Genomic DNA, 27,563 nt, shown 5'->3' with positions numbered 1-27,563 from the left:
TGCTTTAGCGAAATTAGCAATTGGCCCTTGCAGGAGTCCCGGAATGAGACCAGCGAACATCAGCACCAGCGCGGGGATATCCAGGCATTTTTACAGTGGCAATGTGACCAGAGCGCGTCCCTATCAGTGGACTACTAGTACATGTGCTACGGTAGTTCTACAAGACAGCACGTGCCAGGTGTGGAGGTGAACCAGTCGTACTTCGTTAATCAAGGGGAATTCAACATAAAACAAGATGGCTTTTTGGCTAAAAACACAGCCTTCCGGTCTGCATTAAACTCGAACCCAGTGTACAAGACATGACCCGGGGGAGAAATGTTTTAAAAGATAACCACATGCAGCCGATATACTCCACCCACGCCAGTGCATTAGCGCGCTTAACGGTAGCGCCAGAGGCTGAGGGTGTTCTGGAGCTTCCAGGTGTGGCGACGGCCGGCCTTGGTGTTGTTGTAACGGTGGCCCTTGTTGATACCACGGGACTTCTTGCCGGTGGAGGTAAGACCACGAGCCTCACGGTGCTGGAGAAGGAAATTTCGTTAGTCTTTGGAATCGCCGTGAAAGATTCGTAGCCAAGTCGTAGACTCACCTTGTGAACGGAGTTCGCGATCCAGTTGATGCGGGGATCGCGGCGAATGGCCTTGTGCTGGGGGTCGACAAGGATAACCTCGAAGTACTTGTAGGTCGAGTCCTGGTTGATCCAGTAGGAGTTCAGGACACGCAAGTTGGCGCAGCGGCGGCCAACGCGCTCCTCAGCGGTGGCAGCAAGGGCACGCTGGTACTTGAGCTGGTTGATACCCTGGTTGGTGGGCTTGCCGTAGGTAGCACCCTTAAGGGCAGGGCGCTTGCGACCACCACGACGGACACGGACACGGTAGACAACGTAGCCCTGCTTGGCCTTGTAACCGAGACGGCGGGCCTTGTCGGGGCGAGAGGGGCGCGAAGCACGGTGGATGGCGTTCAGCTGGCGAAGCTATATTGATGCACTCTCAGCAAAGTTCAACGAGTGTATAGCAAGACACAACGAGACAAGGTCTCCTGTGTGCCACAATCATTTCCGCCAAAGGTTCGTTCGAGCCACCCAAAGAACACCAGGAATCGGCATTTTACGGCTGCATGCACAGACGAGCGCTCGGCGGGAAATGTTAGGCAATCGAGGGGTTTGGGGGATTCTATCTCACCTCCCAGCAGCGAACGCGGAGCAAGAACCGAATGACATCGGACTGCTTCTTCTTCTGGATCTCTTCAACGTACTTAAGGGCACCCATCTGAAAGAATTGCGAGTCAGTAATTTGGAAACCGGCAAGGATACCAAAAGTTGTGGTGTTGGGGCTGAAAGCGTACCTTGTCGGCTGTACGGTGTCGTCGGTGGTCGTTGTCGCAACTGAGAAAAGTTCGAGAGGGAATAGAAGTAGCAGACCTTTGTGTGTGGGACGCAAGTTAACCGAAGGGTCCTTGGCCAATGATTTCCTAGATTAATGTGGGGCCGTGGCCATCCACATTGATGCCTTGTTGCCTCATAGCGGCTACGACTGGCAAATTCCGCCTCTCTGTAGAATGCGCCTGTTAGTAGACTGCGCCTGTTACACTACAATTGATTTCCCTTAGCAACCTGCGCAATGAAAATTGAAACATGATATTGATACATCGCATTTGAAATAAATCAGGCCAATAGTTGCCTTTGAGTTGCGTCGCTAAATGGAGTGTCCTCAAGGGATGCTGTTGATAGTTATTTACAAAGTGTATATTGCCTGCATGCGCTGTTTCTCAGCGTCTGCCATGTCTCCTGGCGTAATCCTGACGAACCATCGCATTGGTGATAGGGAAATCTATCATGCCTGGAGGTAAAACGCTTTTCTTGCAAAGTGGGCAAAGGCTGCTGGTTTCCATCACCGTGTCAATACATCCAGGGTCGAAAACATGTCCGCAAGGAAGTTCGCGGACGGTAGATGTTCCAGCGACAAAGTCATCCAAGCAAATTGCGCAAGTGGTTTGCGTATGGCTTAGGCGCCAAGGGTTTCGAGATGCAGGTACTTGAGAGTCTGTAGAAGGGTTGATGATCGCAGCAGCTGGCTTTCTCAGCCCTGTGATGATTAATGCTCTTTGCGGACACGTCGTGGGTTCTTCATTAGGTATTGAGGAGGTGGTCTTGCCTCCCGAGACAACTTCTGCCACTTTCGTTTCAATTTCTTCTTTCTCGTTCTCGGTGTCTGCCGACACTGGAGGGGTTTGATAGATGTAGAGTGGCATATTTTTCACAACATCGCGCGGTACTTTGACTCGATTCAACGCCAAATACTCCACGTCGACTTCGCCCTCGTTGATCCGTTCGCGTAAAACCTGTCGCCTTCTGCGTTGAACAAGACGGTATAAGACTAGAAGGACCAGACTCAGGCCGAAAATCGTGCCAAGAATGGCAAGGACGAAGCTCCACATGCTGGGCGACGTATTGACGGATGTATCTGCGATAGATCAGTATTGTGGTAAAATGAACACTAGTTGAATGAGACGTACCCGTGTCAATCATAGTGAATATTCTTTCTGTTTTGCTTTCTGAAGGATGTGGTGTGTTGTCTTTAGTGTCACTGCCGTTTTGAGACGGTCCGTCTGAGAACCATGAGAGATCGTTCATCAATGTTTTGCCAGAAGGGCCAGGAACCGCGAAAACAGGATATTTATTCTGGGTTTTCCAAAGGCCTTTATCATGCAAATCCCAGCATTGATCATCTTGTGGGGGCGGTAGCCCTGTGCTGTTGGACTCCGGCTCGAAGAACACGAGGGCGTTGACGCTTGCCTCGCGCGAGGCAGCCAAGAAAGATTGTGTGCACTCCATAGAAATCCACGGTGCCATTCCAATAATAGGATATCCGAAATCTGACACATCCTTGTGCCTAGTCACATTCGATGGGATGAAAGAATGAACAGCATCGCTGCATGGATCGCGGGGGTCTAGATCTGGCACAAATAAAAGCCCAGAAATAGTTCCCGAATCAGGAGCACCCGTAGCTGACAATGTCCTAACGGTCCTGTCCAATACAAAACGAAATCCCACATTTTCCTATGAATGTCCAACAGTAAGCCTCGCGCATTTCGGGTGGCAAACCCCTTCGGCTATACTCACATTGACGGAGGAGGAAATGTTCGAGGCGCTCCCCGGACCGGCAAAAAGGGTAGCAACGGTAGACATTGGGTGTGCAGGACTAGTATAAGACATAATGATCGTCAAATACCCCAGGTATACCGACTCCTCAGTATATTAGTACAGACGCCTCTCCCGAGTTTGGATCGTCGAGAGTAAACAAATGAGCATAGTGGAGTTGGCGACGAAGCGAGAGTTAAAGAGAAGGGCACACGCCAGGGGTCAACATGTAATCGGAGGCCATCCAGAAACCAACTGGTAATTCCTAGCGAAAACAGGTAGAGCACGACCACCAATATCCGTTTTGCATCGGCAGCGGCTCAAGGAATGTAAACGCAAATCGACTTCGTCAAGGAATGCGGATCGCGCATTGCCACGAGGCAAAGAATAAAGTTCCCGACCATTGCGTACGACATTATTACTTGCTGGGGAACTATAGACGACCCCATTATTTCCCAAGGGGGAGTGTGGCAGGGTTCTTGACCCGCCGGATCTGGCATGCCGTTTGCGGCAGCAGTCGCATACGGTATTGATTTTCGAGCTCAACCGCAGGCAGTGCTCATCCCTTGATTCAATGGAGTCAACAGGGCGCTTGGTACAAGCCTGTTTCTTCCAGAACTTTTCGGCCACTTGGTACTAGCTTCATGTTAACATTCGTATGATCCTCTACGATCCCTCCGAGTCCACATATATAGCAGTAGCGCGCAATTCAAAGTCCAGTACTAAAAAGGTCTGCGAGTAAGGAAACTTCTCAAAACGCCTGGCGTATCCTAACTCCCATATCCAGTTCCCTTATACGCAGAAAACCAACCACTAATTCTAATCGAAAATGGAGCGTCGGCCTTTGCGTACAAGCTATATTTTCACCTTCGAGAATTGAGCTAAACAGAGCGAGCGAAGCATGACCCGGATGGGCCTAGAAAGGGTTCAGCCAACCAGATCTCTGTTGAGAAGGCGGTGTGCTCCATTCTGCCCTGCATCACGTGTAGGCGGCCTCGATAAGACATCACCGCGATCGACCACACCCCAAACCTTTTACCCCATCTCAATCTGAAAGCTTGACGCGTCAGGTCCTTCTCGAAAGCGCTGGCTCCTGCATGCTCTAGCTCAGACTCTCAACGGGTCAGCATGCGCTTCCCGATCCCGACCTTTACCTTATAAACCAATTCCAACGACGGACACCGCTCGCTTCAATCGCCTACAGCTTCACTCCCCAATCCTAGCGCTATCTGCAGACCGAAGTACCACAATGCCATCAGCATATAAAAGTAAAGGCAAAGGCCGCGATGCGCGCCAATCGCGAAGCCGGAATACAACCCCGTCAAATGCGGGCAGCACCTCGGCTTCAGCGCCAGCTCTCCCTAGCTACCTCGAAAATGATGTCTCTAAGCTTATCGACCTAGCGAATAGCCAGTACACAGACCTCCTTGACCTGCTTGCTGGGCCCAACATTCCCGACTCGAAAACTCTAGAGACTCTTGTAGAGCATCTCAAGAGCTTGAGCGATATGGCCGACGCGCGTGGGGAGGTTTGCAATGCCGGCATGCGGGAGATGTCCCAGAAACGAAAGGATGTTGTGGAAGATCAAGACCTGAATCGCGAAGTGGTGGAGCGTGGGAAGCTAAAGCGGGAGACGGAAGAAGACGAGGATCAGATCAACAAACCACGGCCGAAGAAGCGACGAGACCGGCCCGGCAAGGAAGACCGGCCTTTGAATCACGGTGCTCATGAGGTGGGGCGTCAAGATGGCGCTGAAACAAAGGTTGAAGGTGGTAAGTGATGCGACCACAAGGCTGCGGCTCTCCACTTCTCACACTCCACTCCACATTTTCTCCTGTCTTGAATTGCGCTCCAAACACCTTTGCTGACGAGAATTAAGCCGCGTCCCCGGGCTCCAAGAACTCGAAAACCGGCTGCTCCGATGGCAGCTCCTCCCTTTCACCGCCGTCTATGATGTCTCCCAATGGTGGCCACAATGGAGCTGATGGGGCTGCTGCCGTTGCTGAGTCTTCTGGCTCCGACTCTAGAGAATCTTCCCATCAGCCTGAACCTCAGCCTGCGGTACCCCAGATACAAGTCTTCGGCGAAAATCCACTGGAATATGACGATCCGACGGTATACCACATACGCGATGTCACCCCTGACATGGATGATGAAGAGAAGAAGCAAATTTACAGTGTAGCTCGGTTCCCTAAGAGCGACCTCTCGCACATGATGGCTGGAGTGCCCCCAGACAAGGACTTCAGTAATGCCAAGCCTTCGAATCAGGTCAGCGCGAATACTTTTCTGGCCTTCATTGAGCCATACGTGCGACCATTGATGGAAGAAGATATTGCTTGGTTACGTGAGCGCGTAAGTGTAAATATCTCCAATTACCCATGGCATTTTTTGACAAATCCTCTAGGGAGACCGCACTACTCCATTCATTCTTCCGCGCCGTGGTAAGAAGTCCTATCGGCAGCTCTGGGCCGAGGAGGATGGGTTGCCTTACGACTCGACACAGGATGACAAGGATCAGCTTCCGTTGAACCAAGGTCGGGGGAGTATTGAACAACTGACCGACGATAAACTCGAAACGAACGAGATTTCTGTTGGACCATTGGTATCTCGCTTAATGTCTCTTCTACGCTACGAGCACCGTACTCCCTCCGAAGATAATCCAAACTCCACAAACGGCGAAGGCAGCTCGAATGGGGTGAACGGAGATGCAATGGACCTCGATCAGCCCAATGGGGGTGGAGAAACTGAAACCAAACCCGAAAACAAGCCTCTCCCCCTGCAACAGCCTTCCGTGATGCCGATCCCAATGGTTTCAAAACTTCAGTCGCCAAGCTTGACCACGCACAGCTGGATGAACGCGCAAAGGCCGAGCTACGCTACATCGGCTTCCTCGGTCCGGATGACAACCCAGACTATGACGCACATAACGACGACGAAGTGGCTGAGCGTCTCCGTCTTCTCCAAGGCGAGCTCAAGAAGGTCATCGTCACTAATAACGCCCGCAAAGCTCGCATCCTCAAGATCGCTCAAGAGCACATGGCTCTTCTGGAGTTCTCAACAATTCAGGATGACCTAGACTCCCAAGTCCAACAAGCCTATCTCAAGCGAACCCGGACGATGGGCAAGAGCAAGAAAGGCTCCCAGGCCAAGCACCGTCCTGGCGGTGCTGGCGGCGGCAGCCATGTGGCCCAAGGTGTCTCTCGTCCCGCCGTTGGTGATGCCGCCAAGATCGTCATGGACCGACGTAAGCGCTGGAATGACGCCTTCTTGCCCATCTTCGATGACATCAAAACTACTATTCCTTCTGAGGGTGAAACTATCTTTGATCCCGCCGTTATGGAAGAGTACGAAAAGGCCGAGCTGGAAGCTTGGGATGAGGAGTAAATTCCGATGCGACACCGTTTTATACCTGTGTCTCTCGTCTTTATTTGTGATACCATTTTGCTTGCATGGCAATCGTCTGCTTTTGCGCAATTTATGATACGAATGGGATGATGGCGGTCTGGCGTTAGTGAGGAACTCTTTTTGCGGTTTTATCCTGGCTCATATAGCTTAGACTATCTGGGTTATGTTGATAGATACCGCATATGTTAATGGAAACACATCAGTATCCAACTTGCCCATGCGAGTAAGACAATTAGCAACTCGATTCAGTACCTGAACATCATATAACCTACCCAAACCCCATGCTGAATATCCGAATAAAAGGGTATCTCCAAAAGACCGAGAAACAAACCCCAAGCACCCAATAAACCACCCAACCACACCCTCCCCCAAATCACCGATGAAGAATCAAAACCTCCCCAGGATACCTCTTCAATCTCGCCGTCAACTCCCGTTCACTGAACTCCAGCTCCGTACAAATTTGATCAAAGCAATGCTGCCCATCAAGAAACTTCTCCAACACCCGATCATCCACCTCTTCGTCTTCCTCCTCCAGCCCAGACGGCACACTCCCCGCACCCCCAGCACTCCGACTCGCACTATGAAACGACGCCGCCCGCTCCCTACTACCCTCTCTCCTCCCCACTGCTGCAATAGGCGCCTCTTCACCCACACTCGACGCATACGGCGTGTTAGTCCCCGTCGTATTCCGCGACGAAGGCCCCGTCCCGGTATACAAGCCCGGCGCAAGCGCGGACCCTCGCGGCGCAGGCGCAGGAAGCCCCGTCGATATAGCATACTTGTGCACCCGGTACAGGAAGCCTTTGATCACCCCGAAGGTGATAAACCGGCGGATGTCGATGTTGGCGAGCGCGCGGCTGTGCGCGCTGTACCATTGTTTCACGCTCACGCCCTGCCGCAATCCGGCGTACAGCTCGACGAGGCCGACTCCGTCGACGACGGGCGGGTAGTGCTGTGCTCCGGTGGGGTTCCCCTGGTGCGCGTCGAGATGCGAGGCCGTGGTGGGTGTCCCACCGGGGGAGGGCGTGGATGGTTCGTCTTCTTCGGTGGTGCCGAGGAGGGGCCAGATTTCTTCGGCGTCGAAGCGCGAGTCGTCGCGGGAGAAGGTGTCCATTGGGTCGAGGGAGGCGGAGAGCGGGCCTGCGCCGGTGCTGGCGGTGCTGCCGCTGGCGATGGCTGTGACGGGGGGCAGAGCGGATTGAGGGGCGATGGTGGAGTGTGGTGCGAAGCGAGTGTTCACATAGCGAGCGCACTCAAGTTGCATGGCTTCGTCCGTGGCGATTGTCGAGCCGAATGAGGCCGTTGGGGCATAGATTGCGGAGAAGGAGAATATATCGAGAAGGAAGAGGCAGCCGTAATATAGGAGGTGCCGGATTGCGCGGCAAGTGAGAGAGAAGTCGGTGTCTGCGAGAATGGAGATGATGCGGATGCTATTCACGCCGTTGATGTGGGGGACAATCTGGATATTGGTCAGTACTATGCGATTGAAGATTGCGTTTATAGCGAGACAAACCCTTTGCAAGGTCAAGTCCCAGTTTTCGTCCATGAAAGCTTGGTAGCGCACTGTGAATAGCGGCACGTACCAAGCCTTGACCGGCGGTGGTGAGGGATATATAGGAAAGAGCTTGATGTTCAATGTGTTGAGATCGTCTGCCAGGCAATATTTAGATCCAGGCCAATCCGCCGGGGGGAAAGGGAAAGTTCTGTCCATACCAATAGGGAGCATGCACTCGCAATAGTTGTTCAGATCCTCCATCAACATCTCGCAAAGACTATAGACTTTGCTCTCGGAGCTACTGCGTGACAAAAAGCTGTTCTGTTCCTCGAGCGCATGCATCAGGTCCGCCAGTTTTTGCACCACACTTTTGTACTGACTGAAGTCGTCCTCCTCGCCCAGCACGATACAGAAGTTGAAGATGAACTCATTCCGATCATACCGAACTGACTTCATGCAGATGGGATATCCTAAGATCCGGTATCCATTGGTGCATACCTGAAGCAGATTCCCACAGAGCTCCTGCCGGGGAATGACGAAGAACGAGATATCCGAGAAGGTAAAGAAGAGGGGCTGAGCGGGCGCAGTGGAGGAGGGGACAATCGCACCGTCGGGGACCTGGTGAACGACTTTTGGCCCTGTATTGCCAAGTTAGTTAGCTGTCCATGGAGCGGACTGGCTCAGCACTCACCCTCCTGCGTGTCGAATTTGCTATAGAAGATGGCCTTGATCATGTTGGCCAGGGATGGGCGCTTGGCAGACTTCTGTAACCGCCAGAGACCGCCACCTTGGGACAGTGACCAGTGGCCCAGAATGCTCGAAAGAATCACGGCCCCAGCTCCTGTGGGTTTTAGCCCTTCACGCTCCGGAATCTCAGCGATACGCGCGGATCCAAGTCGGAGGTCCAATCGACGCTTATCGGCGGGTCCCGAAGCTCCACCCATTCCTGTTCACCTACCAATCTACATGCGTTACGGAGTACAAGCTCGGGGTCTATGAAATCGTGATTCGTAAATTTCGGCTATGGCCAGCTAGAGGATATTGTTCAATTGTATGACCCTCAGTCGTCGCTCGGCCATGGAGGGGAAAAAAGAAGTAAGAATGAGAATCAGAGGGTGTAAAATAACCCATAGGACAGGAGTTCACCCTCGCTGCCCAAAAGAGGAGCCAGCCCACTTCCACTTAAACGCCTGATGATATGAAAGCAGACATCAAAAGAGCAACGCAAAGATAACAAGCTAATGCGCCAGACAATGCACCCAGGTCATATCCCGTTTTGGTCTTGAAGAAGAAGTAGGTCCAGTCAACGAGCCGCACGGTGGGAGTGGTTGGAGCTTTGGGGCAGGGCGGGGCTGGAAGCGAAGGAGTCTGGGGCTGTAGAGTAAAGAAACGACTCTGCAGTCAGCGTAGAGGCCGGCGGGCGTGCAGCGCGGCTTTGCCGAGCGGTCGTCGTATCCAGAAACAAAGGCAATGGTTGATTAGAGCGGATTGCATGCAGTATCTCCCCATAGCCACCCTCCCCAGCGTCCTTGAACCACTGCTCCCAGTCCTCGTCAAGAGGAACGTCATTCCCTTGGTCGCGTGCCGCCATGTTGGCCATTAGACGATGGTTTAGCGCCAGCCCGCAGCTCTCGACTTCCTCGTCGCTGAAATCCTCCTCCAGCTCCAGTGACCGGTAATCAGAGAGTACGCTTTCGGTACGTGACTGGCAATCGCTCGCGCGCACGGTGTCGACACTCCCGGTCTCGATCGCCTGGTCATGATCGTCGTCTTCTGGCCCGCAGAAGTCATGGTGGACGATCACTGAGGGAGCAACGTGCGGTGTCGCCTGCACGATCGTATGACCAGTCGTGTCTCTCACGGTAACCCCTTCCTCAAGCTCGTATCGTGTGCGGGCGGACTTGGTTCCCTCCCAACAACATAGTTCGGATATCTCCTCCCTTGTAAGACCTAACTCGTCGAAGACCCGGAAGAGCCGACGGTGCCAGGGGAAACGGCCCAGTCGCAGGCGATGAGGAGCGTACGAATAGTCCAGGCCAGGATACTGGGCTTCAATGCAGTCTAGAGGGCCGTAGAAGTTGTTGGTCTCCATGCGGACCTCGGGGACGAGATGACGGTTAATATGTGCAGCAAAAGAGCCCGGGTCGCTGGTACGCGGGCGGGGAAAGGTCGCGTTATACACGATTTGGGAGAGAGATGGTTTTCGCATAGTCGGTGAAGGTGAAAATTGGATACTGCGAAGAAAGAGAGCAGGAAAGCGCCAAAAGAAAACAAAGGGGGGGGGGGGCGCTTGATCGAGTTGTTTGGAGGGGGTTTGGAGGTGTAAAATTGGTAAACTTGGGTAAAATCTGGTATTGGGGTGGGTAAAGGGCAACCGACCCAACTACGGAATGTGAAAGAAAGCCAGAGCGCACAGGGTCCCAATAAAGTCTCACTAGAAGAGAGAGCTGAGCATAAATTTCTTCTGGAAGGAACCGGTCTCCCCTTTTCTATGGTTCTGGACCTTGAGGGTTCGATGAGTTGTTCCCTGCAGCGCCAGCTGGTCCGGATCCATTCGTCCAGCTTTCTCCGACCAACGCACCATGTCGACGTTTGACGGGTACATCACAGGTTTGTACGCCCCTCTGCGATGCTAATCCGATTGGAGCTGACACTGGCTCAGAATTTCCGGAGATTCAAGGTAAGACGCGTGATCGCCCTGGCGCATTACAGAGCTCATCCCCACTCAGTTGACTACTTCCGCAAGAACCCAGAGCGCCCAGCACCCTTAGCGTGCTTCCTCAGTCATGTCCATAGCGATCATCTGCAGGGGCTGGAGTCCCTACGGGCCCCATTCATCTACTGCTCGCCCGCAACTCGAGAAGTAGGACTGCCGCTCGAGAGAAGTTGTCACCTTCAAAGCTAACTTGCGTACTCGGGAAGCTCCTCCTGCGTATTGAGAAATATCCGCACCGCATGAACTTTCAAAAGGGCATTCTAGAATCGCGCAGACTTCATTACAAGCACCTGGCGAGGATCCTGGTTAGTTCAGCCTCACCTAGGTGCACGGATGACGAGAGATTTACTGCCGGGGCTGACCTCTTCCTCAGCGACCAATACCATTGAATACGCCCACTAAGATTGAACTCACCCCGAAGAAACATGTCAGAGTCACATTAATTGACGCAAATCACTGCGTGGGGGCCGTGATGTTCTTGGTTGAAGGTGATGGGAAAGCAATACTCTACACTGGCGATATACGAGGTGGGCACCAATCACTAGCTGTTGCGGTGCATGCGGCTCACTCCCTCTAGCGGAACAGTGGTGGGTGACCAGCCTGGTGCGGCATCCAGTTCTGATCCCATATACGCTCGGTACGAAGAAGCTCGATAGACTTTATTTAGACACTACGTTCGCCGGCGCGTCGAATCCCCTACGGGAGTTTCCATCTAAAGCGGAGGGACTAGCGGAGCTCTTGCAGAAGGTTGAAAGCTATTCAAAGGAGACCATCTTTTACTTCCGCGCATGGACCTTCGGATATGAAGATGTGTGGGTGGCCCTGGCCGCGGCATTGGATACCAAGGTGCGTTACAGAGAAAATGTGACTCGTGGAAACAAGCTAATGTACGCAGGTCCATGTGGATCGGTACCAAATGGGACTATACAGGTCCCTGATGAACTCGCAGGGAGGCAGAGAAATCCCCGAGGCCGCATCCTTATGTGGATTCCAGCTGGGTAACCAACTTGTCGCAGGTTGTCTTAGTGGAGATGAATCCAGTAGAGTCCATAGTTGCGAACCTGGAGTCGCGTGTTCTGCTTCGCGAGGCTCAAATACCGTCTACATCACTCCCATTGTCAATCGGACACGCGCCGGGGAGGAAATTCCCGAAGTCGGCCTTGGAGGAGGCGCCGGCGATCTTTATCAGGTCCATGAGCTGGAGCTGCAAAACGAAACTGTCCTCGCAGAGCTGGAGAAGTTATGCAGCCAGCATATTCACGATCAGGATCTCCTATCGCAGGCACGGGCTGCACTCATGGATGCATTTCGGTCAAGAAAATCACTTTCGCTCGATCAATACGGGGTACGAGAAGATATCTCGCTCGAGAAGCTAGTGTCAAAGCTAAGCCACGGGCCCTCGACTACCGACAAAATATCAAACCCCTCAAATCTCCCTCGCACAATTGTCAGTACCGTCCCTAAAATACGTGCTTTCGTATGCTCATCTGTCAAAGCGCTTCCCATACTCCCGGCATTCCTCCTACTCCGAACTATGTGGGCTGGTTGCCGCTTTTCGGCCAAAGGATATCCATCCCTGCACCGTTGACCCGTCATCGTGGAATGAAGAGCTCTCCATGCAACACCTCTTCGGTCACCTCTGTTCCGAAGATACCTTCACTCATGATGACCATATGCGCGAGACCCTCCGAGCAGCACAAGGCGAAGACCACTCAAGCAAACGGGTGCGGCTGGATGAGGACCAGTCGACCCAGTCCACCGAGTCCAGGGAGCTGGCCATTGGCTCTTTAGCATCCATTGAAGCTAATCCGGAGGAACCCCCTGCCAGTCCAGGCTCTTTGGCCAGGGCCAAAGCAAAACGTGACGAAATTCGCCGAGCACACCGCTTCCTGCATGACCATGCTGAGCCAGGCTTATTAACAATCGAGCCTCTCCCCGTCTCGTGGACGCCGGACCGAGAGATAGAAGAGCAAGGGCCTTTGGATTCTAACCAGGCCTTCTCCACACATCACGCCACCCAGGAGCAAGCTTCTAAATTCTCCGGTGGCGGTGCATTAAATGCACCGCATGGACAGCCAGCTCCATCTAATCGACATGTTGATGTGTCACTTGCACATATTGATCTGACAGGGGATTCCTTGCTTGATGGCGGAAATGAGAGCCACGTTGCTTCCCGTGAGCCAGGGACCGGGTCAAGGAGGGCTCGCAGACAGGTCGGGCGAGAACGAGTGATGAATCGTCTACGGCGGCAGATCTCGGATTATTTGGCTGCAGACGAAGATATGCAGACTTCGGGGAATATGTCGCCTTACCTTCAAGATGAAGAGGCTAGGAAGAGGCCAGATGGATGATACTCAATCTATCAAACATGTTTGCTGCTCCTTAGTGATGTAATTCGGACTCATGATCATTTCGGCACACCAGGTACACTACACCAATTGGCCGTTGACGCTTATATAGATATTTGGTCTCTAATAGCCCGAGCATCTCTATACTGGGTTACTCCCGGCCCCGCTGGCGAAGTCCGGTCTGCAGGTCTGCGTTGGCCGGACGCGACCCTACCGCACCGACAGTCTGCCCGTCGATACGAGAGTTTGAACAACACTTAGTCAAAATTCATCATTTCATCGTAAGCTACTTTGATGGTAGGTCTCTCGCTATGGCATAATAAGAAAGATTAATAGCACGCGCTCACTGAGGCATATATGGCGGAAATAGTGCTAAGCCGAAAGCTGTGGATGTGGAAATCTCGTCAGTTGTAAAATTGAAGATGGCGAGACAACAGGAGGTGCTACGGGCAGCGTTGCATCACGCTCGCCCATGTTTCCAGACTTCGCTTTGTCTAGAAGACGTAGTACGCTTGCGTTAGGGGCAACTCGGATGCCGGCTCTGCGTCACACAGCATGCCATCGGCTTCGACCGTCTGCCAATGTGAGGTTAGTAGGTGTCTAGAGTTGGGCGAAAGGGAGCTTAGCTTACATAGCTCTCTGGGTCGACCTTCATCTTTGGCATGGTGTCGTTGTATTTCATGTCTTTCTTTCCGACGCTCCTACAGCCTTTCACTGCTTCGATGCGTTTTCGGAGTCCATAGGACTGGACGATTCCTAGGTCAATGGAGGCCTGGGAGACGAACATGATGGATGCGCTCGGGAGACGGTGCTATAGTCGTATTAGCATTAGATTTTCTTCTATGCTGTTCGCGTTTGGGATGACAGGGTGACTTACCCCGAACATAGGCCGGACAATCATCGGCTCAATGGTTGGAATGGAGCCATTCGGATCGCCCTAGTCAGAGGGTTAGCCAGAATACGCAAACAAAAACTTCCAGGCTCCGACGCACCATTTCCGCCACTGTAATCATGCCGCTCTTGAGAACTTGCACTGGCTTTGTTCCAAACCGGCTTGGTTTCCAAATGACCAAATCGGCGATCTTGCCCACTTCCACACTGCCGATCAAGTGACCCATGCCCTGCGCCAGGGCTGGGTTGATAGTATATTTACTGATATACCGTTTCACGCGGAAATTATCATTGTTCGTGCCTGCATCTTCAGGTAACGGTCCTCGCTGGAGCTTATTCTTGTGGGCTGTATGCCATGTGCGTAGGATCACCTCGCCACAGCGACCCATGGCCTGGGAATCGGAGGACATCATACTGATAGCGCCGAGATCGTGCAGCACATCTTCTGCTGCGATTGTTTCGGCCCGAATGCGGCTTTCCGCAAAGGCCACGTCCTCCGGGATATTCTTCGAGAGATGGTGGCACACCATCAACATGTCAAGGTGTTCATCCAGGGTATTCAAAGTAAATGGCCGAGTGGGGTTAGTGCTACTGGGTAACACGTTGGGATGCTCGACGACAGAGATAATGTCAGGAGCGTGGCCACCGCCAGCGCCCTCCGTGTGGTAGGTGTGGATTGTGCGACCCTTGAAGGCGTTGATGGTCTGTTCAACGAAGCCAGACTCGTTCAATGTATCAGTGTGGATCATGGCCTGGACATCATACTCATCGCAAACACTCAGGCAGTTGTCAATAGCAGCTGGCGTAGAGCCCCAATCCTCGTGTAGTTTTAGACCTGCTGCGCCAGCCTTGATCTGCTCCTCGATGCTCACTCGTCCGCAATCGTTACCTTTCCCTGTAATACCAATGTTGATGGGAAGGCTATCACAGGCCTGCATCATTTGACGCATGTGGTTCGGGCCCGGGGTACAGGTTGTCGCGTTGGACCCAGTGCTGGGACCGGTGCCTCCGCCCAGGAAAGTCGTGATACCCGACGCCAGGGCCTCTTCGACCTGCTGTGGGCAGATCAGGTGGATATGCGTATCGAAACCACCAGCAGTGATAATCTTGTTCTCGCCCGCGATGACATCCGTCGATGAGCCTATCACCAAATTTGGATGCACACCATCCATCACATCAGGGTTACCCGCCTTGCCAATACCGGCAATCAAGCCATTCTTGATCCCAATATCAGCCTTGTAAATACCCGACCAATCGATAATCAGCGCATTCGTAATAACAGTGTCCGCACATTCGGCTGCCGATCGTCCAGACGCCTGCCCCATCCCATCACGAACCGTCTTGCCTCCACCAAACGTACACTCGTCCCCATAGCTCGTCAAATCCCTCTCCACCTCCACCCACAGATCGGTCAATCCCAATCTAACCAAATCCCCCGTCGTCGGCCCAAACATCCTCGAATACGCCTCCCTCTCCATGGAGAACCCGGTGATCAACGCACTATCCGCCTGCGGCTCCGGTACGTGAGCAAAACCCGCAGCCTGAAGCCGGCCCACGATCTCGTCCGCACGACTCAAATCCAACGGACCATTCGCCAGCCAATTCCCACCCCGAATCACCTTATTCCCGGCAATCTCAACCAGAGTCACTGTCTTCGTATCCCCAGGCTCAAACCGGATCGACGTCCCCGCCGCAATATCCAATCGAAACCCATAAGCCTGCACCCGATCAAAATGCAGCTGCGGATTTGTCTCGACAAAATGGTAGTGCGACCCAACCTGCACCGGCCGGTCTCCTTTGCTCATCACCTTGAGTCGAATGCGCTTCCGTCCATCGTTCAGCGCGATTCGCGCGTTCTTGACGGGGATTACGGCGCCGGGCATCTTTTCGGGAAGATAGTCTTCCGGGTCCGGGTCCGGGAACGCGGCATTCGAGGGCACGGGCAGGAAGCTCCCGTACAGCGCGCGCTCGAGGTCACCCTCGTCGCTGCTGATCGGGTGGTGCACGGTTACGAGGTAGGTGCCGGAGGGGAAAGTTCCCTCGACTTGCAGCTCGACGAGGGTGGCGACAACGGAGGGAAGGACGTGTCGGCGGCCGAGCATCGTTTTGCCGATGGACATTAGGTCGGCGACGGAGTAGTGGCCATCGCGGATGAGCTAGGATTGTGAGTATTCTCATTCATGTTTTTCTGATATCTTTATGGTACAGAGATCTTCAGGTGTGGCGGGGCTTACCTCGTGGAGCACGGATGATATCAAGGCCTGTAGATCGTGAGCATTGGGGCATTGGCCGTGATGCCGGGAGAGAGACCACTTACCACCGACTCGGCATGATTGAGACGGACACCCCGGGCTAGGCGGCGCTGAGCCAGGAATCCCAGGTGTGCGATGGTGAGCTTGTCGAGCTGTCGAGCGGTTAGTGAATAATAAAGCCTAAATAGGAAAAAAAATCCCAAAAAAGAGGCCTCTTGGCGGTTTCAGCTTACCTCCTTTGGAACGAGCTGCATGGCGCCGGTGGGACCCACGAGTTCTTGGCGTGCGGCAGGGATTCTAGTCAGGGCAACGAATTTGTATAATTTGAAGCCCAATTCAGGCTCACAAGACCCCTCAAATCGGTTTGGAAGGAGGGTTAAGACAATGTGGGGGGAAATGCGGGTGATTTTATCTGTAGATTTGCGATAGCAAGTGATAACGCTGCAGTGGCCGATTGGGCCCCGCGAGCGGCTGTTGTTAGTCACGGTTTTACTAAGTGGAGCTCCCGGAGCTTAAGATCTATGACTTTGCGAAATGCGCGAACTAGAGCGACCTGGGCATTCTTATTACTTAGGGGTGCAACACTCATAGGATTGGTATTCAGAACTATTGGAACCCGTTGGAAACTTTCAAAAACGCCTAGTAAGGTCCACTCGTATCAGAATCGAATCGGAAAAAGAAAAAGAGCATACAGAAAGAACTTGTGGGGAATAGCCAGATGAAATGACCGGGTAACTTAAGCCTCACTCTTGCGCTTCTTGCGACCACCCTTGGTCTTGGTCTCAGCGGGAGTGGCGGCAACGGACTCAGCCGCCTTTTTCCCCCCCTTGGCCTTCTTAGCGGGGGTGGGCTTGGTGACGGACTCAGGAACTTCCTTGGCCTTGGGCTCGCTGCGACGGCGCTTGTTACTGGCAGGGGTTTTCTCCTTGGGGGTGGCCTGGGGAGGGGAAGGGGAGGACTCATCCTCAGAACCAGCATTATCGTCCTCAGAAGAGGAAGAGTCATCCTCGTTGTCAGCAACAGCAAAGTTTTCCTGCTGCAGCTGGTTAGCAGCCCCGTCGTCCTCGACCTTACGGCCGGCCTTGTACTCCTCGACCCGCTTTCGGTAATCCGCGTAGTTCTCAGCGTACATCTTCTTCCAGACCTGGAGAATTTTATTAGAACAGAAGAATGGTGATAAGAAAGTCAGTCAAACTTACGGATTTGTCTGCCTCGCTCAGGTTTTGCCAGCGGCGTGTGCCCTCATCAGAGATCTCCTTGGGCTTGGCATCCTTAGGGAAGTCGGCAGCAATCTTGTGGCGGTTGTGCTGCATGAACAGAAAGTACGGGGTGAGAGCGCGCTTGGGAGCATTGGGGTCAACAGGAGCCCGCTTGCGCTTCTTAGTGCCATCGGCATTGCCTGGGCTGGTGGGGCGCGCGCCCAGAGCGGCGAGGTCGGTAGCCACAGCACTGGACAGACCCGGGGGGCAGGGTAGGGAACTCGATAGTAGCCGGCCCACCAGCCATGATGTTGTTGGTGTGCAACATGTAGGCATTGGTAATCTGACCAATGTAATTTTGCAGATTCATCATAACAGTAATCACCTATCGCTATTGTCAGCTATTGTTTTGCGAGGTATCATGAGTGGTGACAGTGTTGCTTCCGAGTAGGGTCAGCGTGGCGCAAACAGGTCAATATCGCATGTTCCTGCATTGCTGCAGGAACACAAATTGACAGTGATATGGCATGCGGCAGGCATTGTTCACACCCCAGAGATATTTCTTTCTTGTAGCAGACCCCGGTGCGCAAGACCCAGAGGCCAAGAATAGCTCGGGTTTTATTGGGCTGCGACAAAGGGTGGTGGTGGGCGCTGGCTTGCGACGCGTCGAGCGACGCGCGAGCGCGAGCTCAAGCTCGATCACAACAAAAAGCCAGACAAGGGCAGAAGCAGAATAATGAAGGCAATAACAGCAACATACCTTATCTTTAGCAGCCTGGAGCTCACTGATCTTCACCTCGACGGTGGCCTCATCGGCCTTGGATTCTTTCGCCATGTTGTTAATGTACTGGTTGGAAACCGAGAGGGGGGGTAGGAAGAAAATTTGATGGGGGGAAGATTCGGGGCGGCTGGCAGCTGGGGAGGGGGCGACCGCCCACTAAATAACCCGGGCCAGCCGGCCGCACGCCCCCTAAACCTCGACCCTTCTCATGGTGACCTTGGGTCGCTGCTTTAGGCTTAGGCGCACTCCCCGTTAGGCCTGCCTTTGTGTCTCCTGTCTTGCGCCCTCCTTACCACACCCCCCCTCCCCCCGGTGCCCGCTGCTCCCCCTCAGCCCTCCCCCGGGCTGTGACATAACGACTTTTGGCTCTACACTTTCACTGGTACTCTGTTCAGCCATTCCACTCCTAATCATACGATGACCTCCTAGTACATAATGACTGTTATTTTGATCTACATTCACCTGAATAAAACATATATCTCAAAAGTCCAAATTAAGCACTCGAAAGCTAAAAGCTACACATGGTAAAATTCCTTTCACGGGCTAAATATATTTTAGCGCTCGGGGTTGCCGCTGGCCAAGGTAGCGTTTGACCCTTTCTCGCGAGTTCCCCGCGATGCTGGCCGCTCGCTGAAGCAATCTTCCAAGTTTGGAATTTCGTGGGCCTGATAGTAGCCGTGGTGAATTAACTAGATTAGCTTCCTTTTAGCTCTGATAAAAGAAACCCGCCAATGGATATGTAGAACCACGATTTACTATCACAGCCAAGTGCCAGTGAATGGTTTCCCGCAGTTACGCTGCTGGGTCGGGGTACCCTGGGCCGCCCGCAACGCGCGACCCGGGCGACCCCGCGGGCACTTGAGCCGCTAAATTAGCAACTCTAGAACAGCTTGCGGTGCAGATAAATTGTTATTTGATTGCAATGTACACGGCGATAAAAATACCGATCTAGTCTACAAAGTTCTAGAGACTTGAACACCTGCTCTTTGGTGTAGCCCAGCTCTTTCAGAATACCTTCGAGCTCACCCTGGTCCGTGGGGAGACCTTGCCACCGCTGATAGCCTTGTACAGACCGGGAGGACCGCAGACAAATAGCTTGATGTTCTCCTCCTTAGGCTCGGGGAGGACAGTCTTCAGCAGGTCCTTGGTGATGTAACCCTTGCCGCCAGTCCATTCCTTGGGAGGCTCGTCGAGGACGTAGAAGGCGCGGAAGCGCTGGGGGTAGGTGTTCTCCAGCTCCTCGAACTCCTTCTTGAGCAGAATGTCCTCCTCCTTGACGTTGCCGAAAACGAGGGTCACCTTAGTCTTGTCGTTGGGGTTCTTGAAGATGTGGCGCGCAAGCTGGTACATGGGGGTGACACCGGTTCCACCGGCAATCAGCGCGATGTGGTCGTGCATGTTAGCCTTCCAGGGGTACTTTACAATGGGGCCCTTGAAAGAGAGGCGCTGGTCGACGTTCAGCGAGTGAATGTGCTGCGACATAGGACCGTCGGGGTAAGCCTTGACGACCAGTTCGAGGTAACCGGGGACCTCTGCAGGGGTAATCAGTAAACCGGCCCTTCTGGTAGACGAGAAAAGCTAGGTGGAGCTCTAAACATACCCTCATCACTGGTGGGGGTGTAAGGACGGATAACGGGCTTTCCGCCCTCGGGCTTGAACTTGGTCAGAAGGGCGGCTGAATCTGACATTAGCGAATGCTTAAGACAATGCAACAGTCTAGGGCAAACTGACAGGCAACAGGGAGACCACCAATGGCCTCTGGGTTCTCAAACTCGAAGCGCACGCGCTTGGTGTTGTGGCTCAAGTTCTCGATTTGTGAGACCTTGAGGTCCACCCAGTTCTCGCCGTCGAAAACCTTGGGGCGTTCCTTGACCTCAGCATCAGCACCGCTGGTGTATCGGTAGATACCAGCAGCAGCACCAGCAAGACCGACGCCGACGTAGATGGGGGTCAGGTTGGACTTCTTGGGGGCAGAAGCCTCGGGGGTAGGGGCAGCTTTGGGGGCTTCAGCAGAGTACTTGCGGAAGCTCTAGGAGATAGGATTAGTGGCGCAATAAGGAAGCTTGCAGAGCTATGCATACCTGCTTAAGAGGCCGTGCGCAGCGGAAGACCTGACGAGAGAACATCATGGCGACGAGTATAGATCAAAGAGCAATTGAGGGGAAGAGGATGTGTTGGAGGAAGTACCAAATGGGGGAAGAATTCGGATGCGAAAGCGGACGGGGTCGATTTCGGCTGGTAAGCCAACCCCATGACGCAATGCGGTTCCTGGGGCTTAGATACATACCTCCGAGAAATTGCGTAACCAGCCAAGGGCGGGCTCACTGCCAAAGGTCCTCATTTCCCATTCTCCATATCCCAGCATAAAAGCTTAAAGGCTGTTTTTTTTTTTTTTGGAACATTGAGCAACCTTGGGAGGGTTCACTCTGGGGGCCTGGCCAAAGTGGGTATGAGTCTCAGGAAACTCAAGTGCTTTGTCCGATCGTTGTCGCAGAGCTGTGTCCATCGAGTCTCCAGTCTCGGTCCTCGGATTTAACGTTTGTCATTCAACCCTGATTGAACATTGATGGCGGAATGGTCGATGATTACTGAATCAATTCCGCCCGACAGTTAGTAAAACCCGTACATCAGTCGAGTTGCTTACTAGTGACTGAGTGTCCAATACGAACCCTGACCGGTGGTCTTGGATGGCCCTCTCGACTACATCTGTATACTTGCAGAAATATGACCAATATATTTAAATATCAAGTCTTATTTGATCCATAGCCCAATTAGCGGAATTTTGAACGTATTGTGCATTGTATTAGGATAACCTCGAGCCTATACAGATTCCATTGGCGCAGATCGTAGGATACTCGGTGCTACGGATGCGAGATTTAACGAGGAACTTTTGAACCCGATGAAATTTTTGAATTTAACCTCAGATGCCACTATACGGGCCTAGCGACGTCTCCCCATGAAATGGGTTCAAACAGGCCGTTTCCACGCGACCGATATCTTTCATGCATGTTGTGGCCGTAACGCAGTTATTCATCTCCACACTCCCATACCCAAAAACCAGAACATCACATTTAAGCAAAGGTTGAGGGGCGAGAGTAAGCGTACAGCTTCTTGCCAGGGTTGGCAGAGCGGTGAGGCAGGGGGAACTTGAGGTTCTTGCCGAGGAGCTGCTTGATGTAGGGACGGCGGATGGTCTCAGCATCGGTAATCTCAACAACCTTCAGGATCTGTAGAAATAGTTAGAGCGGGGTCCGTGGGCAGGTAAAATGCCGGGGATGCATACGTGGACGGAGTCAAAACGGGCACGGTGGCGGGCGGCCATGTCCTGGTAGAGAGCCTCAACAGCCTCGGTGCGGCTCATCTCACGGAACTCCTTGTACATGTTGTGGCTGGAATTGAGTTAGTTTCGTGGTCTAGCTAAGCAGACACGGGATTGTTGCACTCACGTTCCGGAGCGAGAGTTGTAGCGGAGCCAGATACCGAAGTTCTTGACCTTGAGAGGGCGCTTCTCGGAGATGACGTTCAGGCTGACGATCTCACCGTTGGACTTCTTGATCTTGCGGAGCTGGGACAAGAAGTACCAGAAGCGGGACTTGGCCACAACGCTGTTGGGCGCAAAGATGCGCATGCGGTACAGCTTGGGGGTGGGGTTCGCCTCGGTGGGCAGAAGACGCCCAATAACCTGGTACTCGTTAAGACGCCCTATTGTGAATCCGTCAGTCATGAGTGCTAAATGTATTGTATGATCGCGATTAAGAGGTCTCCGTGGCGGTACGGTGTGCGATGGCGACGAGATATCCGGATCCAAAGGGGGGTGCATAGACGCGTAGCGAAAAATTTGAATTCCATGATTTTTGACACAAGAATTCGACATAACTTGGACGAGAACCATGGCGTGCATCCTCCAAACGATACCTTCCCGGCAATTGACTTAATCTTCTCTTGGTTTTTGTATCGGTTGTCGCCAATGTTGATGAATTTCGCGACCGTAGGAATTTTTTCGAGACCGTTCGCACACCGTCGTCGCCTGGACAGAGCATTGGGGAAATCGCGGAAAAAAAGAGTAGCACTTACCCATCTGGATGGAATAGTGTTAGCAGTCGCGCAGGGGAAGACGTGTATAGGGGTGTACTAACTGTGATTGTCGCTGTGGTGGTTGAGTTAGTGTGCCGTTCGGGAGGAGAGTCTTGGTAGTGTGTTGCAAATGTGCTTAGGGTTGCCGCCCTTCGGCTAAGCGAGTGGAGAATGGCAAACAAGGCAAACAGCAGGGCACGGCGCTAGTCTATGTCCGGATATATGCGCCACATCACCAGCCACAAATCTGCCCCGCCACACCTGCGCCCCACGCGTGTTGCTCTTGCGGCTTCCGTCCATATCATTGGTATTCCTTCCCCGCGGTCTACTCTCGCCTTTGGAGCTCAATCCTCTGCTATAATTACGCTTCTCAGGTATCCACGAAATTCTGCTCGATCAGGAATTGTTTATCCCACATGGGCAGCCTCGTGACTGAGTTTCGGACGGCCTATGCCAACGAGTCTGGTGCTGGACTCGCCGCGGTCTTTACGCCCATCGCGCCTCCGAATAACCCCAATCGTCTACGCTCATTCTATCAATCTACGAATCCTACTTCTCAGACCAGGGATCTCAAGTCAGCGCTTTTTCAAGGGAAAAACTTGAAGATCTCCAAGGGTGAACAAGAGTCATGGCTGGAGATCTTTGTGGCATATTGGGACGCCATATGCGAGATCCTGAAGGTGGAGGATCGACACCCGGGGGCCAATGCGGTGACCATCTTTCTGTCATGGAAGAAGCTCGCGAATATGCTCATAAGGGGGGTATAGTACGATTCCTTGGTGGACATTGCCGTGCTTGTACACCGTTGGAAAGTTCTTGCGTATCTTTGCGATTAAGGCTGATACAGAGGTGGCTTCTGGAGATTCGGGAAGCTTTGGTTTTCAAGAAGATTTTGGTGCCGAAACAAATGCCAACATGGAAGAAGCTGCTCGAACCATCAATCGCATGTTCACTCTGTGTTTAACTGACCGGTAAGTATCTTGTTCTGCCTGTGAGGATCATCGCGTTAAGCGGTCATAGCGCACCAAGGGGGACGTCTCGGAAATGGGGCGTTTACGAGACTACCAATCTTCTTTTCAAGACATACTTCAAGGTTTGTTACGATGGACACTATTATCGAAATGTGGGGCTAACCCACCTCAGATCAACTCTGTCTCTCTCACCAAGAACCTGCTTCGTGCGCTGGAAGCACAATCGCATGATATCCCTCCGTTGGAGGAGTTCCCAAAGTCGCAGGTCGTCACATTTGAATATTACGTGGGTGTGATACACTTCTTGGATGAAAATTACACTGCGGTATGTAAATAGCTCACAACCAACTTGCCATACGCTAATGAAGAACTAGGCTCAGACACATTTATCCCGTGCTTGGGCCCTGTGTCATCGTGGCGCGGCCAAGAATCGCGAGTAAGTCCACCTGATGTTCTATTCATTATATTGATGTACTGACTCGCTAGACTGATCCTTACCTATCTGATTCCGTGTCATCTGGTCACGAACCATACTCTTCCCAGTCGACAACTCCTCGCCCCATTCCCCCGGCTCGAAGCAGTCTTCCGCCCTCTGTCAAATTGCATCAAGAAGGGCGATCTCGTCGGTTTCGACCAGGCTATGTCCGCTGGCGAAGACGAGTTCGTCAAGCGACGAATTTACTTGCCACTGGAACGAGGCCGGGACATCGCTCTTCGCAATCTATTTCGTAAGGTCTACATCGCAGGTGGCTTTGAGGAGGCCGAACAAGGGCAGCCACCTTTGCGGCGGACCCGGGTGCCCGTGGCTGAATTTGCTGCTGCTCTGCGCATTGGAACTCACGCAACGGGTCGGAGCCCGATTGACATTGACGAAGTAGAATGTCTACTGTCTAACTTGATCTACAAGGTGAGTCGTCGACTACCGTGTCAAATGGTCTCGTGGCTTACCCCTCATCAGGGACTGATGAAGGGCTATATTGCCCGCGAACGTGGCTTTGTGGTCCTAAGCAAAGGCGACAAGGCCTTCCCCGGTACCAAAGTCTGAGTGGAAATGGCGAACAGCCCACCCTGCACTCCTATCTCCTAAGACGCCATACAATCTACATTGGTGTTGAAAACGTCACACAAGCAGCGCGAATGGCCTCTTTGATAAACCGATTATGTGATTCATAGCGCCAGCATCCCCCAGTCACCCACTTCCTTCTATACATCCCTCTGCGGCCTAATGACGTTCGTAGACGGCGCTCCGAAGACGAAAATGTCAGAGGCTCTTGAGATATGCGGTCGGGTGAAAGGCGAGGATGCTTTACTGTTCCAGAACAGCGACGATATTACGACGACAAGACGTAGATACCTTAATGAAACAAATTAATATTCGCGTACCATCCCAATTGGAGACTAATATACATGGTTTAGTTAGATGACGATGATACAGGATATAAGTGGCTGCCGTTCAAGCAGCGATCAAGAAAGGGTATAGAAGTGCCGCAACGCCCTGAAACTCCATCAGCTCTCCAAAGATCAGCTTGAGACAGTCGGTATCACAAGACCGAGCCCATCATCCAAGCTTCGTAGGTGCGATAGAGCTACAGACCGACATTCCTTCGGGGAAAATATCATCCTGCAAAAGGCGGGTGTTAGGTTGTAGGAAGAAAAGGTCAGTAGAAGATAGACGTACCATGTGATTGCACATCGCGACAAAAAGATCAAAAAAACAGCTTCCCTCCCTTCTCCATTTCCATCTGCATTGTCCCACTCCGCTTGAACGTGCCTCTGCTCCGGATAATAAGCGCCAGATAGTGCGCCCGCAACTTGGAATCGGTATCTGGAGTATTGGCATAGGCATACCGCGCGCTAGACAGGATTGTGTTGCACTGAATGCCGGTATGGAGACCCTGTTTGCGCAAAGCGAGACGTTGAAGGGTGGGGAGTCCGAGTTTCTGGGCAGCACAACTGGACGAAAGCGTTAGTTCTCTTGGGTTATAGCCACGGGGGGGATTGTCTTGGGAGGATCGACTAGAGACTTACTAGATAGCTGTGTCCCGCAATATCACTTCGCGCACCTTATGATGCCACACCGTGGCGCCAACGCTTTGCCCGTCGGCGTCTACGCTCGACTCTTCCAATTCCCATGCACGGCGTCGGGCATTATGCCTTAGACGAGGATAATAGTCTCCTTTGTAGAGAAACTCGAGGACGCAGGAGAGAACCTCCGGTTGCTCGTCTGGCAGCTCGATTCGTTTACCAGGCCGCTGGATGTATGGGTGGGCTCTTGAGGGGGGCGACGGAGTCTGCGAACGGCATTGCTCTGCAAAGACAGGGGAAGCGCGCAAGATGGCTTCATGGGCGGCGAAGAGGCGCTGCTCAGGACCTACGCGGAGCATCACGACGGGCGAAGCTGGAGGACTTGGGGAGCTGGAAACGAGTCGTTAGTATTCTTATGATATTTAGGGCTTTTTTTTTCTTTCTTTGCTCTTTCAGCCTTGTTTGGTATTCATAATATCTCTGGGGGCTCTATTGTTTCTCCATTTGTGCTGGATCTACCTAAATTGACGAGATGAACGACACTTACGATAGATCTGGTGGACACTCCGGTCGTCGTCCCTCGAGACGCCGACTACTTGGGCTGGAGCTGTCTCTGATCCTGCGGGAGCGAAGAGCAGAAGCCTTTGTCGCCCGATAGCGGGTGAAGTTGTCACCTGGAGTCTGAGGGGCGGTTCTTTTAGATATCATGATTGAATTGTGTAGGCCAGGTCTATCCCCGGCCGATGTTGAGGGACTGGATGGAAGAATCGGAGAAAGGCGAGACCCCAAAGCTCGACACATTCAGGGGGAACAGACAGTATTTATAGCTTACAGGCTACTCGAAAATCCAGGTACCAGAACCCGGGTAGGCTGGACTAAGTGTCAAGCTACCCAGGTCACACATCGGTACCTGACAAGGACCAGACGGGGTCCCTGGGACTTAAATACGGGCCTGGCCAGCCAATATTACCCAAAAGAGACCGAAACAGGGCCACTTTACGCGTCATGACGCGTAAAGGGTCACGGACAATCGCGAAATGGACGCCAAATCACGAGACTTGTGGGGCGGATTAAGGGGTGGGTGGATTCAGGAAATTACGCTGGCGCTAGTCACGGAAGTCAAAGGACTCGGAGTAGTCGGAGTCTAGAGAACAGAGCTTGGACTTGGGAAGCTAAGCTGAACTTGTTTGGTGGAGCTGTCATCCTAGTACTCTATAGCCAATGCGCTGCTCAAATAGCGTATTTGCCTTGGGGGTCTCCACCTCGGATCCGCAAAGACAGAATGCGTATGATCGCGACACCCTTCAAAGAACCGAGAGATGTTGGCTATAAGCACAAGCTTCTGCGCATGAGGAGTCGCCGAGCCATCAATTTGTAGCACGCGCGTCCAGTATGTCCAACGCGGGAAGGCGATTCGCCAATTGCGGGACAGCTTGGCAGTGCGTCATCAGTAGCGGCCGATCTTGCTAAATAAAACGCGATACTGTCATCCACACGTCCATACAAAATCAACAATCGGTTCAAAACTGCCCTGTGCAACACTGTCGTCAGAGCATTCCATTGCGGTGCTCTTGCCCATACATGAAGGCAAGAATATCGCTTTCGCGAGCTGTATTACTAGGCTAGTCCCGGTGGGCTCTTCTCGAAACTGGCAGCAGCTAAGCAAGGGCCACTGCTCCACACCAAGGATGAATTCCTTCCAGCCCAAGAGGCGCCTCAGTGATAGCATATGGAAGGGTAGAACCGGTCCTTTAGGCTCTGTGGAGCCCTTACATGGTCGTCCCAAGCGCATGCTGTACTCTGTTCTTCGCTTGGTGGTGCTGCTAGTCGTGCTATTTGAGATTCTGCGACTCGGTGGCATCTCAAGGTGGCCCTGGCAGTCAAGATCCCAACAGGGCACTTTCGATAAAGTGCATGCCTCGATACCAATGACACCAATTGAGCCGACCTACCCACCCCCTGCGCCCGTAGTGCCCCTCCATGAACACCCATCGCAGACCTTCGAAGACGACGACACCGATGAACAGACATACAAAAGGCCAGCTGAGCCAGCTGAGGTCCCACCACCGGTAGGTCCGGATACATATGGTGACCCAGTGTGGGCGAATTTCGGTTTCCTTGTCCGGTACTTTGGAGGGCTGAGAGCTCTAACCACCCGCAGCTCTGCAGCCGAATACCCCCCATGGGGATCACAACCCTCAAACGGAAATCACTGCTATGCTGTATGCGGAGCAACAGGGGTATAAAAATCTCCCTCGCCCGCAGCCTGA

General features: G+C 52.9%; 11 protein-coding genes across 11 annotated transcripts; 4 read left to right on the top strand and 7 right to left on the bottom strand.

Annotated features, from left to right (window-relative positions):
* Positions 1 to 377: 377 nt before the first annotated feature.
* On the bottom strand, positions 378 to 3,184 carry N7468_000972 (60S ribosomal eL15 domain-containing protein; the record flags this gene model as incomplete). Its single annotated transcript, XM_058470269.1, has 6 exons — positions 378 to 518; positions 587 to 970; positions 1,179 to 1,349; positions 1,804 to 2,459; positions 2,512 to 3,055; positions 3,119 to 3,184. 6 exons carry the CDS (start codon positions 3,182 to 3,184, stop codon positions 378 to 380), a joined length of 1,962 nt encoding a protein of 653 aa, XP_058333410.1.
* A 1,201-nt stretch (positions 3,185 to 4,385) lies between these two features.
* Positions 4,386 to 6,520, top strand: N7468_000971 (histone acetyltransferase NGG1; the record flags this gene model as incomplete). Its single annotated transcript, XM_058470268.1, has 4 exons — positions 4,386 to 4,908; positions 5,016 to 5,488; positions 5,541 to 5,871; positions 5,922 to 6,520. The coding sequence occupies 4 exons, from the start codon at positions 4,386 to 4,388 to the stop codon at positions 6,518 to 6,520; spliced, it is 1,926 nt and encodes a 641-aa protein (XP_058333409.1).
* Positions 6,521 to 6,914: 394 nt separating this feature from the next.
* On the bottom strand, positions 6,915 to 8,980 carry N7468_000970 (nitrogen permease regulating protein NPR2; the record flags this gene model as incomplete). Its single annotated transcript, XM_058470267.1, has 2 exons — positions 6,915 to 8,674; positions 8,728 to 8,980. 2 exons carry the CDS (start codon positions 8,978 to 8,980, stop codon positions 6,915 to 6,917), a joined length of 2,013 nt encoding a protein of 670 aa, XP_058333408.1.
* Positions 8,981 to 9,339: 359 nt separating this feature from the next.
* Positions 9,340 to 10,245, bottom strand: N7468_000969 (uncharacterized protein; the record flags this gene model as incomplete). Its single annotated transcript, XM_058470266.1, has 1 exon — positions 9,340 to 10,245. The coding sequence occupies one exon, from the start codon at positions 10,243 to 10,245 to the stop codon at positions 9,340 to 9,342; it is 906 nt and encodes a 301-aa protein (XP_058333407.1).
* A 373-nt stretch (positions 10,246 to 10,618) lies between these two features.
* N7468_000968 (uncharacterized protein) lies at positions 10,619 to 13,103 on the top strand (the record flags this gene model as incomplete). Its single annotated transcript, XM_058470265.1, has 7 exons — positions 10,619 to 10,650; positions 10,749 to 10,899; positions 10,959 to 11,057; positions 11,126 to 11,279; positions 11,330 to 11,598; positions 11,648 to 12,199; positions 12,249 to 13,103. 7 exons carry the CDS (start codon positions 10,619 to 10,621, stop codon positions 13,101 to 13,103), a joined length of 2,112 nt encoding a protein of 703 aa, XP_058333406.1.
* Positions 13,104 to 13,594: 491 nt separating this feature from the next.
* N7468_000967 (urease Ure) lies at positions 13,595 to 18,277 on the bottom strand (the record flags this gene model as incomplete). The annotated part of the gene is made up of 11 exons (XM_058470264.1): positions 13,595 to 13,675; positions 13,732 to 13,911; positions 13,978 to 14,037; positions 14,093 to 16,147; positions 16,226 to 16,252; positions 16,309 to 16,395; positions 16,477 to 16,655; positions 16,991 to 17,387; positions 17,443 to 17,647; positions 17,703 to 17,827; positions 18,203 to 18,277. 11 exons carry the CDS (start codon positions 18,275 to 18,277, stop codon positions 13,595 to 13,597), a joined length of 3,471 nt encoding a protein of 1,156 aa, XP_058333405.1.
* A 951-nt stretch (positions 18,278 to 19,228) lies between these two features.
* N7468_000966 (cytochrome b5 reductase family protein) lies at positions 19,229 to 20,352 on the bottom strand (the record flags this gene model as incomplete). Its single annotated transcript, XM_058470263.1, has 4 exons — positions 19,229 to 19,755; positions 19,824 to 19,898; positions 19,955 to 20,252; positions 20,305 to 20,352. The coding sequence occupies 4 exons, from the start codon at positions 20,350 to 20,352 to the stop codon at positions 19,229 to 19,231; spliced, it is 948 nt and encodes a 315-aa protein (XP_058333404.1).
* Positions 20,353 to 21,294: 942 nt separating this feature from the next.
* N7468_000965 (60S ribosomal protein eL20) lies at positions 21,295 to 21,947 on the bottom strand (the record flags this gene model as incomplete). Its single annotated transcript, XM_058470262.1, has 3 exons — positions 21,295 to 21,450; positions 21,507 to 21,612; positions 21,670 to 21,947. 3 exons carry the CDS (start codon positions 21,945 to 21,947, stop codon positions 21,295 to 21,297), a joined length of 540 nt encoding a protein of 179 aa, XP_058333403.1.
* Positions 21,948 to 22,713: 766 nt separating this feature from the next.
* Positions 22,714 to 24,313, top strand: csn12 (the record flags this gene model as incomplete). Its single annotated transcript, XM_058470261.1, has 7 exons — positions 22,714 to 23,058; positions 23,111 to 23,268; positions 23,318 to 23,390; positions 23,441 to 23,593; positions 23,643 to 23,704; positions 23,755 to 24,175; positions 24,227 to 24,313. 7 exons carry the CDS (start codon positions 22,714 to 22,716, stop codon positions 24,311 to 24,313), a joined length of 1,299 nt encoding a protein of 432 aa, XP_058333402.1.
* Positions 24,314 to 24,974: 661 nt separating this feature from the next.
* Positions 24,975 to 26,001, bottom strand: N7468_000963 (BTB/POZ domain-containing protein; the record flags this gene model as incomplete). The annotated part of the gene is made up of 3 exons (XM_058470260.1): positions 24,975 to 25,221; positions 25,297 to 25,683; positions 25,841 to 26,001. 3 exons carry the CDS (start codon positions 25,999 to 26,001, stop codon positions 24,975 to 24,977), a joined length of 795 nt encoding a protein of 264 aa, XP_058333401.1.
* A 980-nt stretch (positions 26,002 to 26,981) lies between these two features.
* N7468_000962 (uncharacterized protein) lies at positions 26,982 to 27,539 on the top strand (the record flags this gene model as incomplete). Its single annotated transcript, XM_058470259.1, has 1 exon — positions 26,982 to 27,539. The coding sequence occupies one exon, from the start codon at positions 26,982 to 26,984 to the stop codon at positions 27,537 to 27,539; it is 558 nt and encodes a 185-aa protein (XP_058333400.1).
* Between the last annotated feature and the right edge of the window lie 24 nt (positions 27,540 to 27,563).

The sequence above is a fragment of the Penicillium chermesinum genome, assembly GCF_028974085.1.
Source record: "Penicillium chermesinum strain IBT 19713 chromosome Unknown utg000002l:1.0-5270490.0:1.0-5274688.0, whole genome shotgun sequence".
Lineage (NCBI taxonomy): Eukaryota > Fungi > Ascomycota > Eurotiomycetes > Eurotiales > Aspergillaceae > Penicillium > Penicillium chermesinum.
The sequence above is the reverse complement of the archived record's forward strand: the minus strand, read 5'-3'. Positions and strand labels throughout refer to the sequence as shown.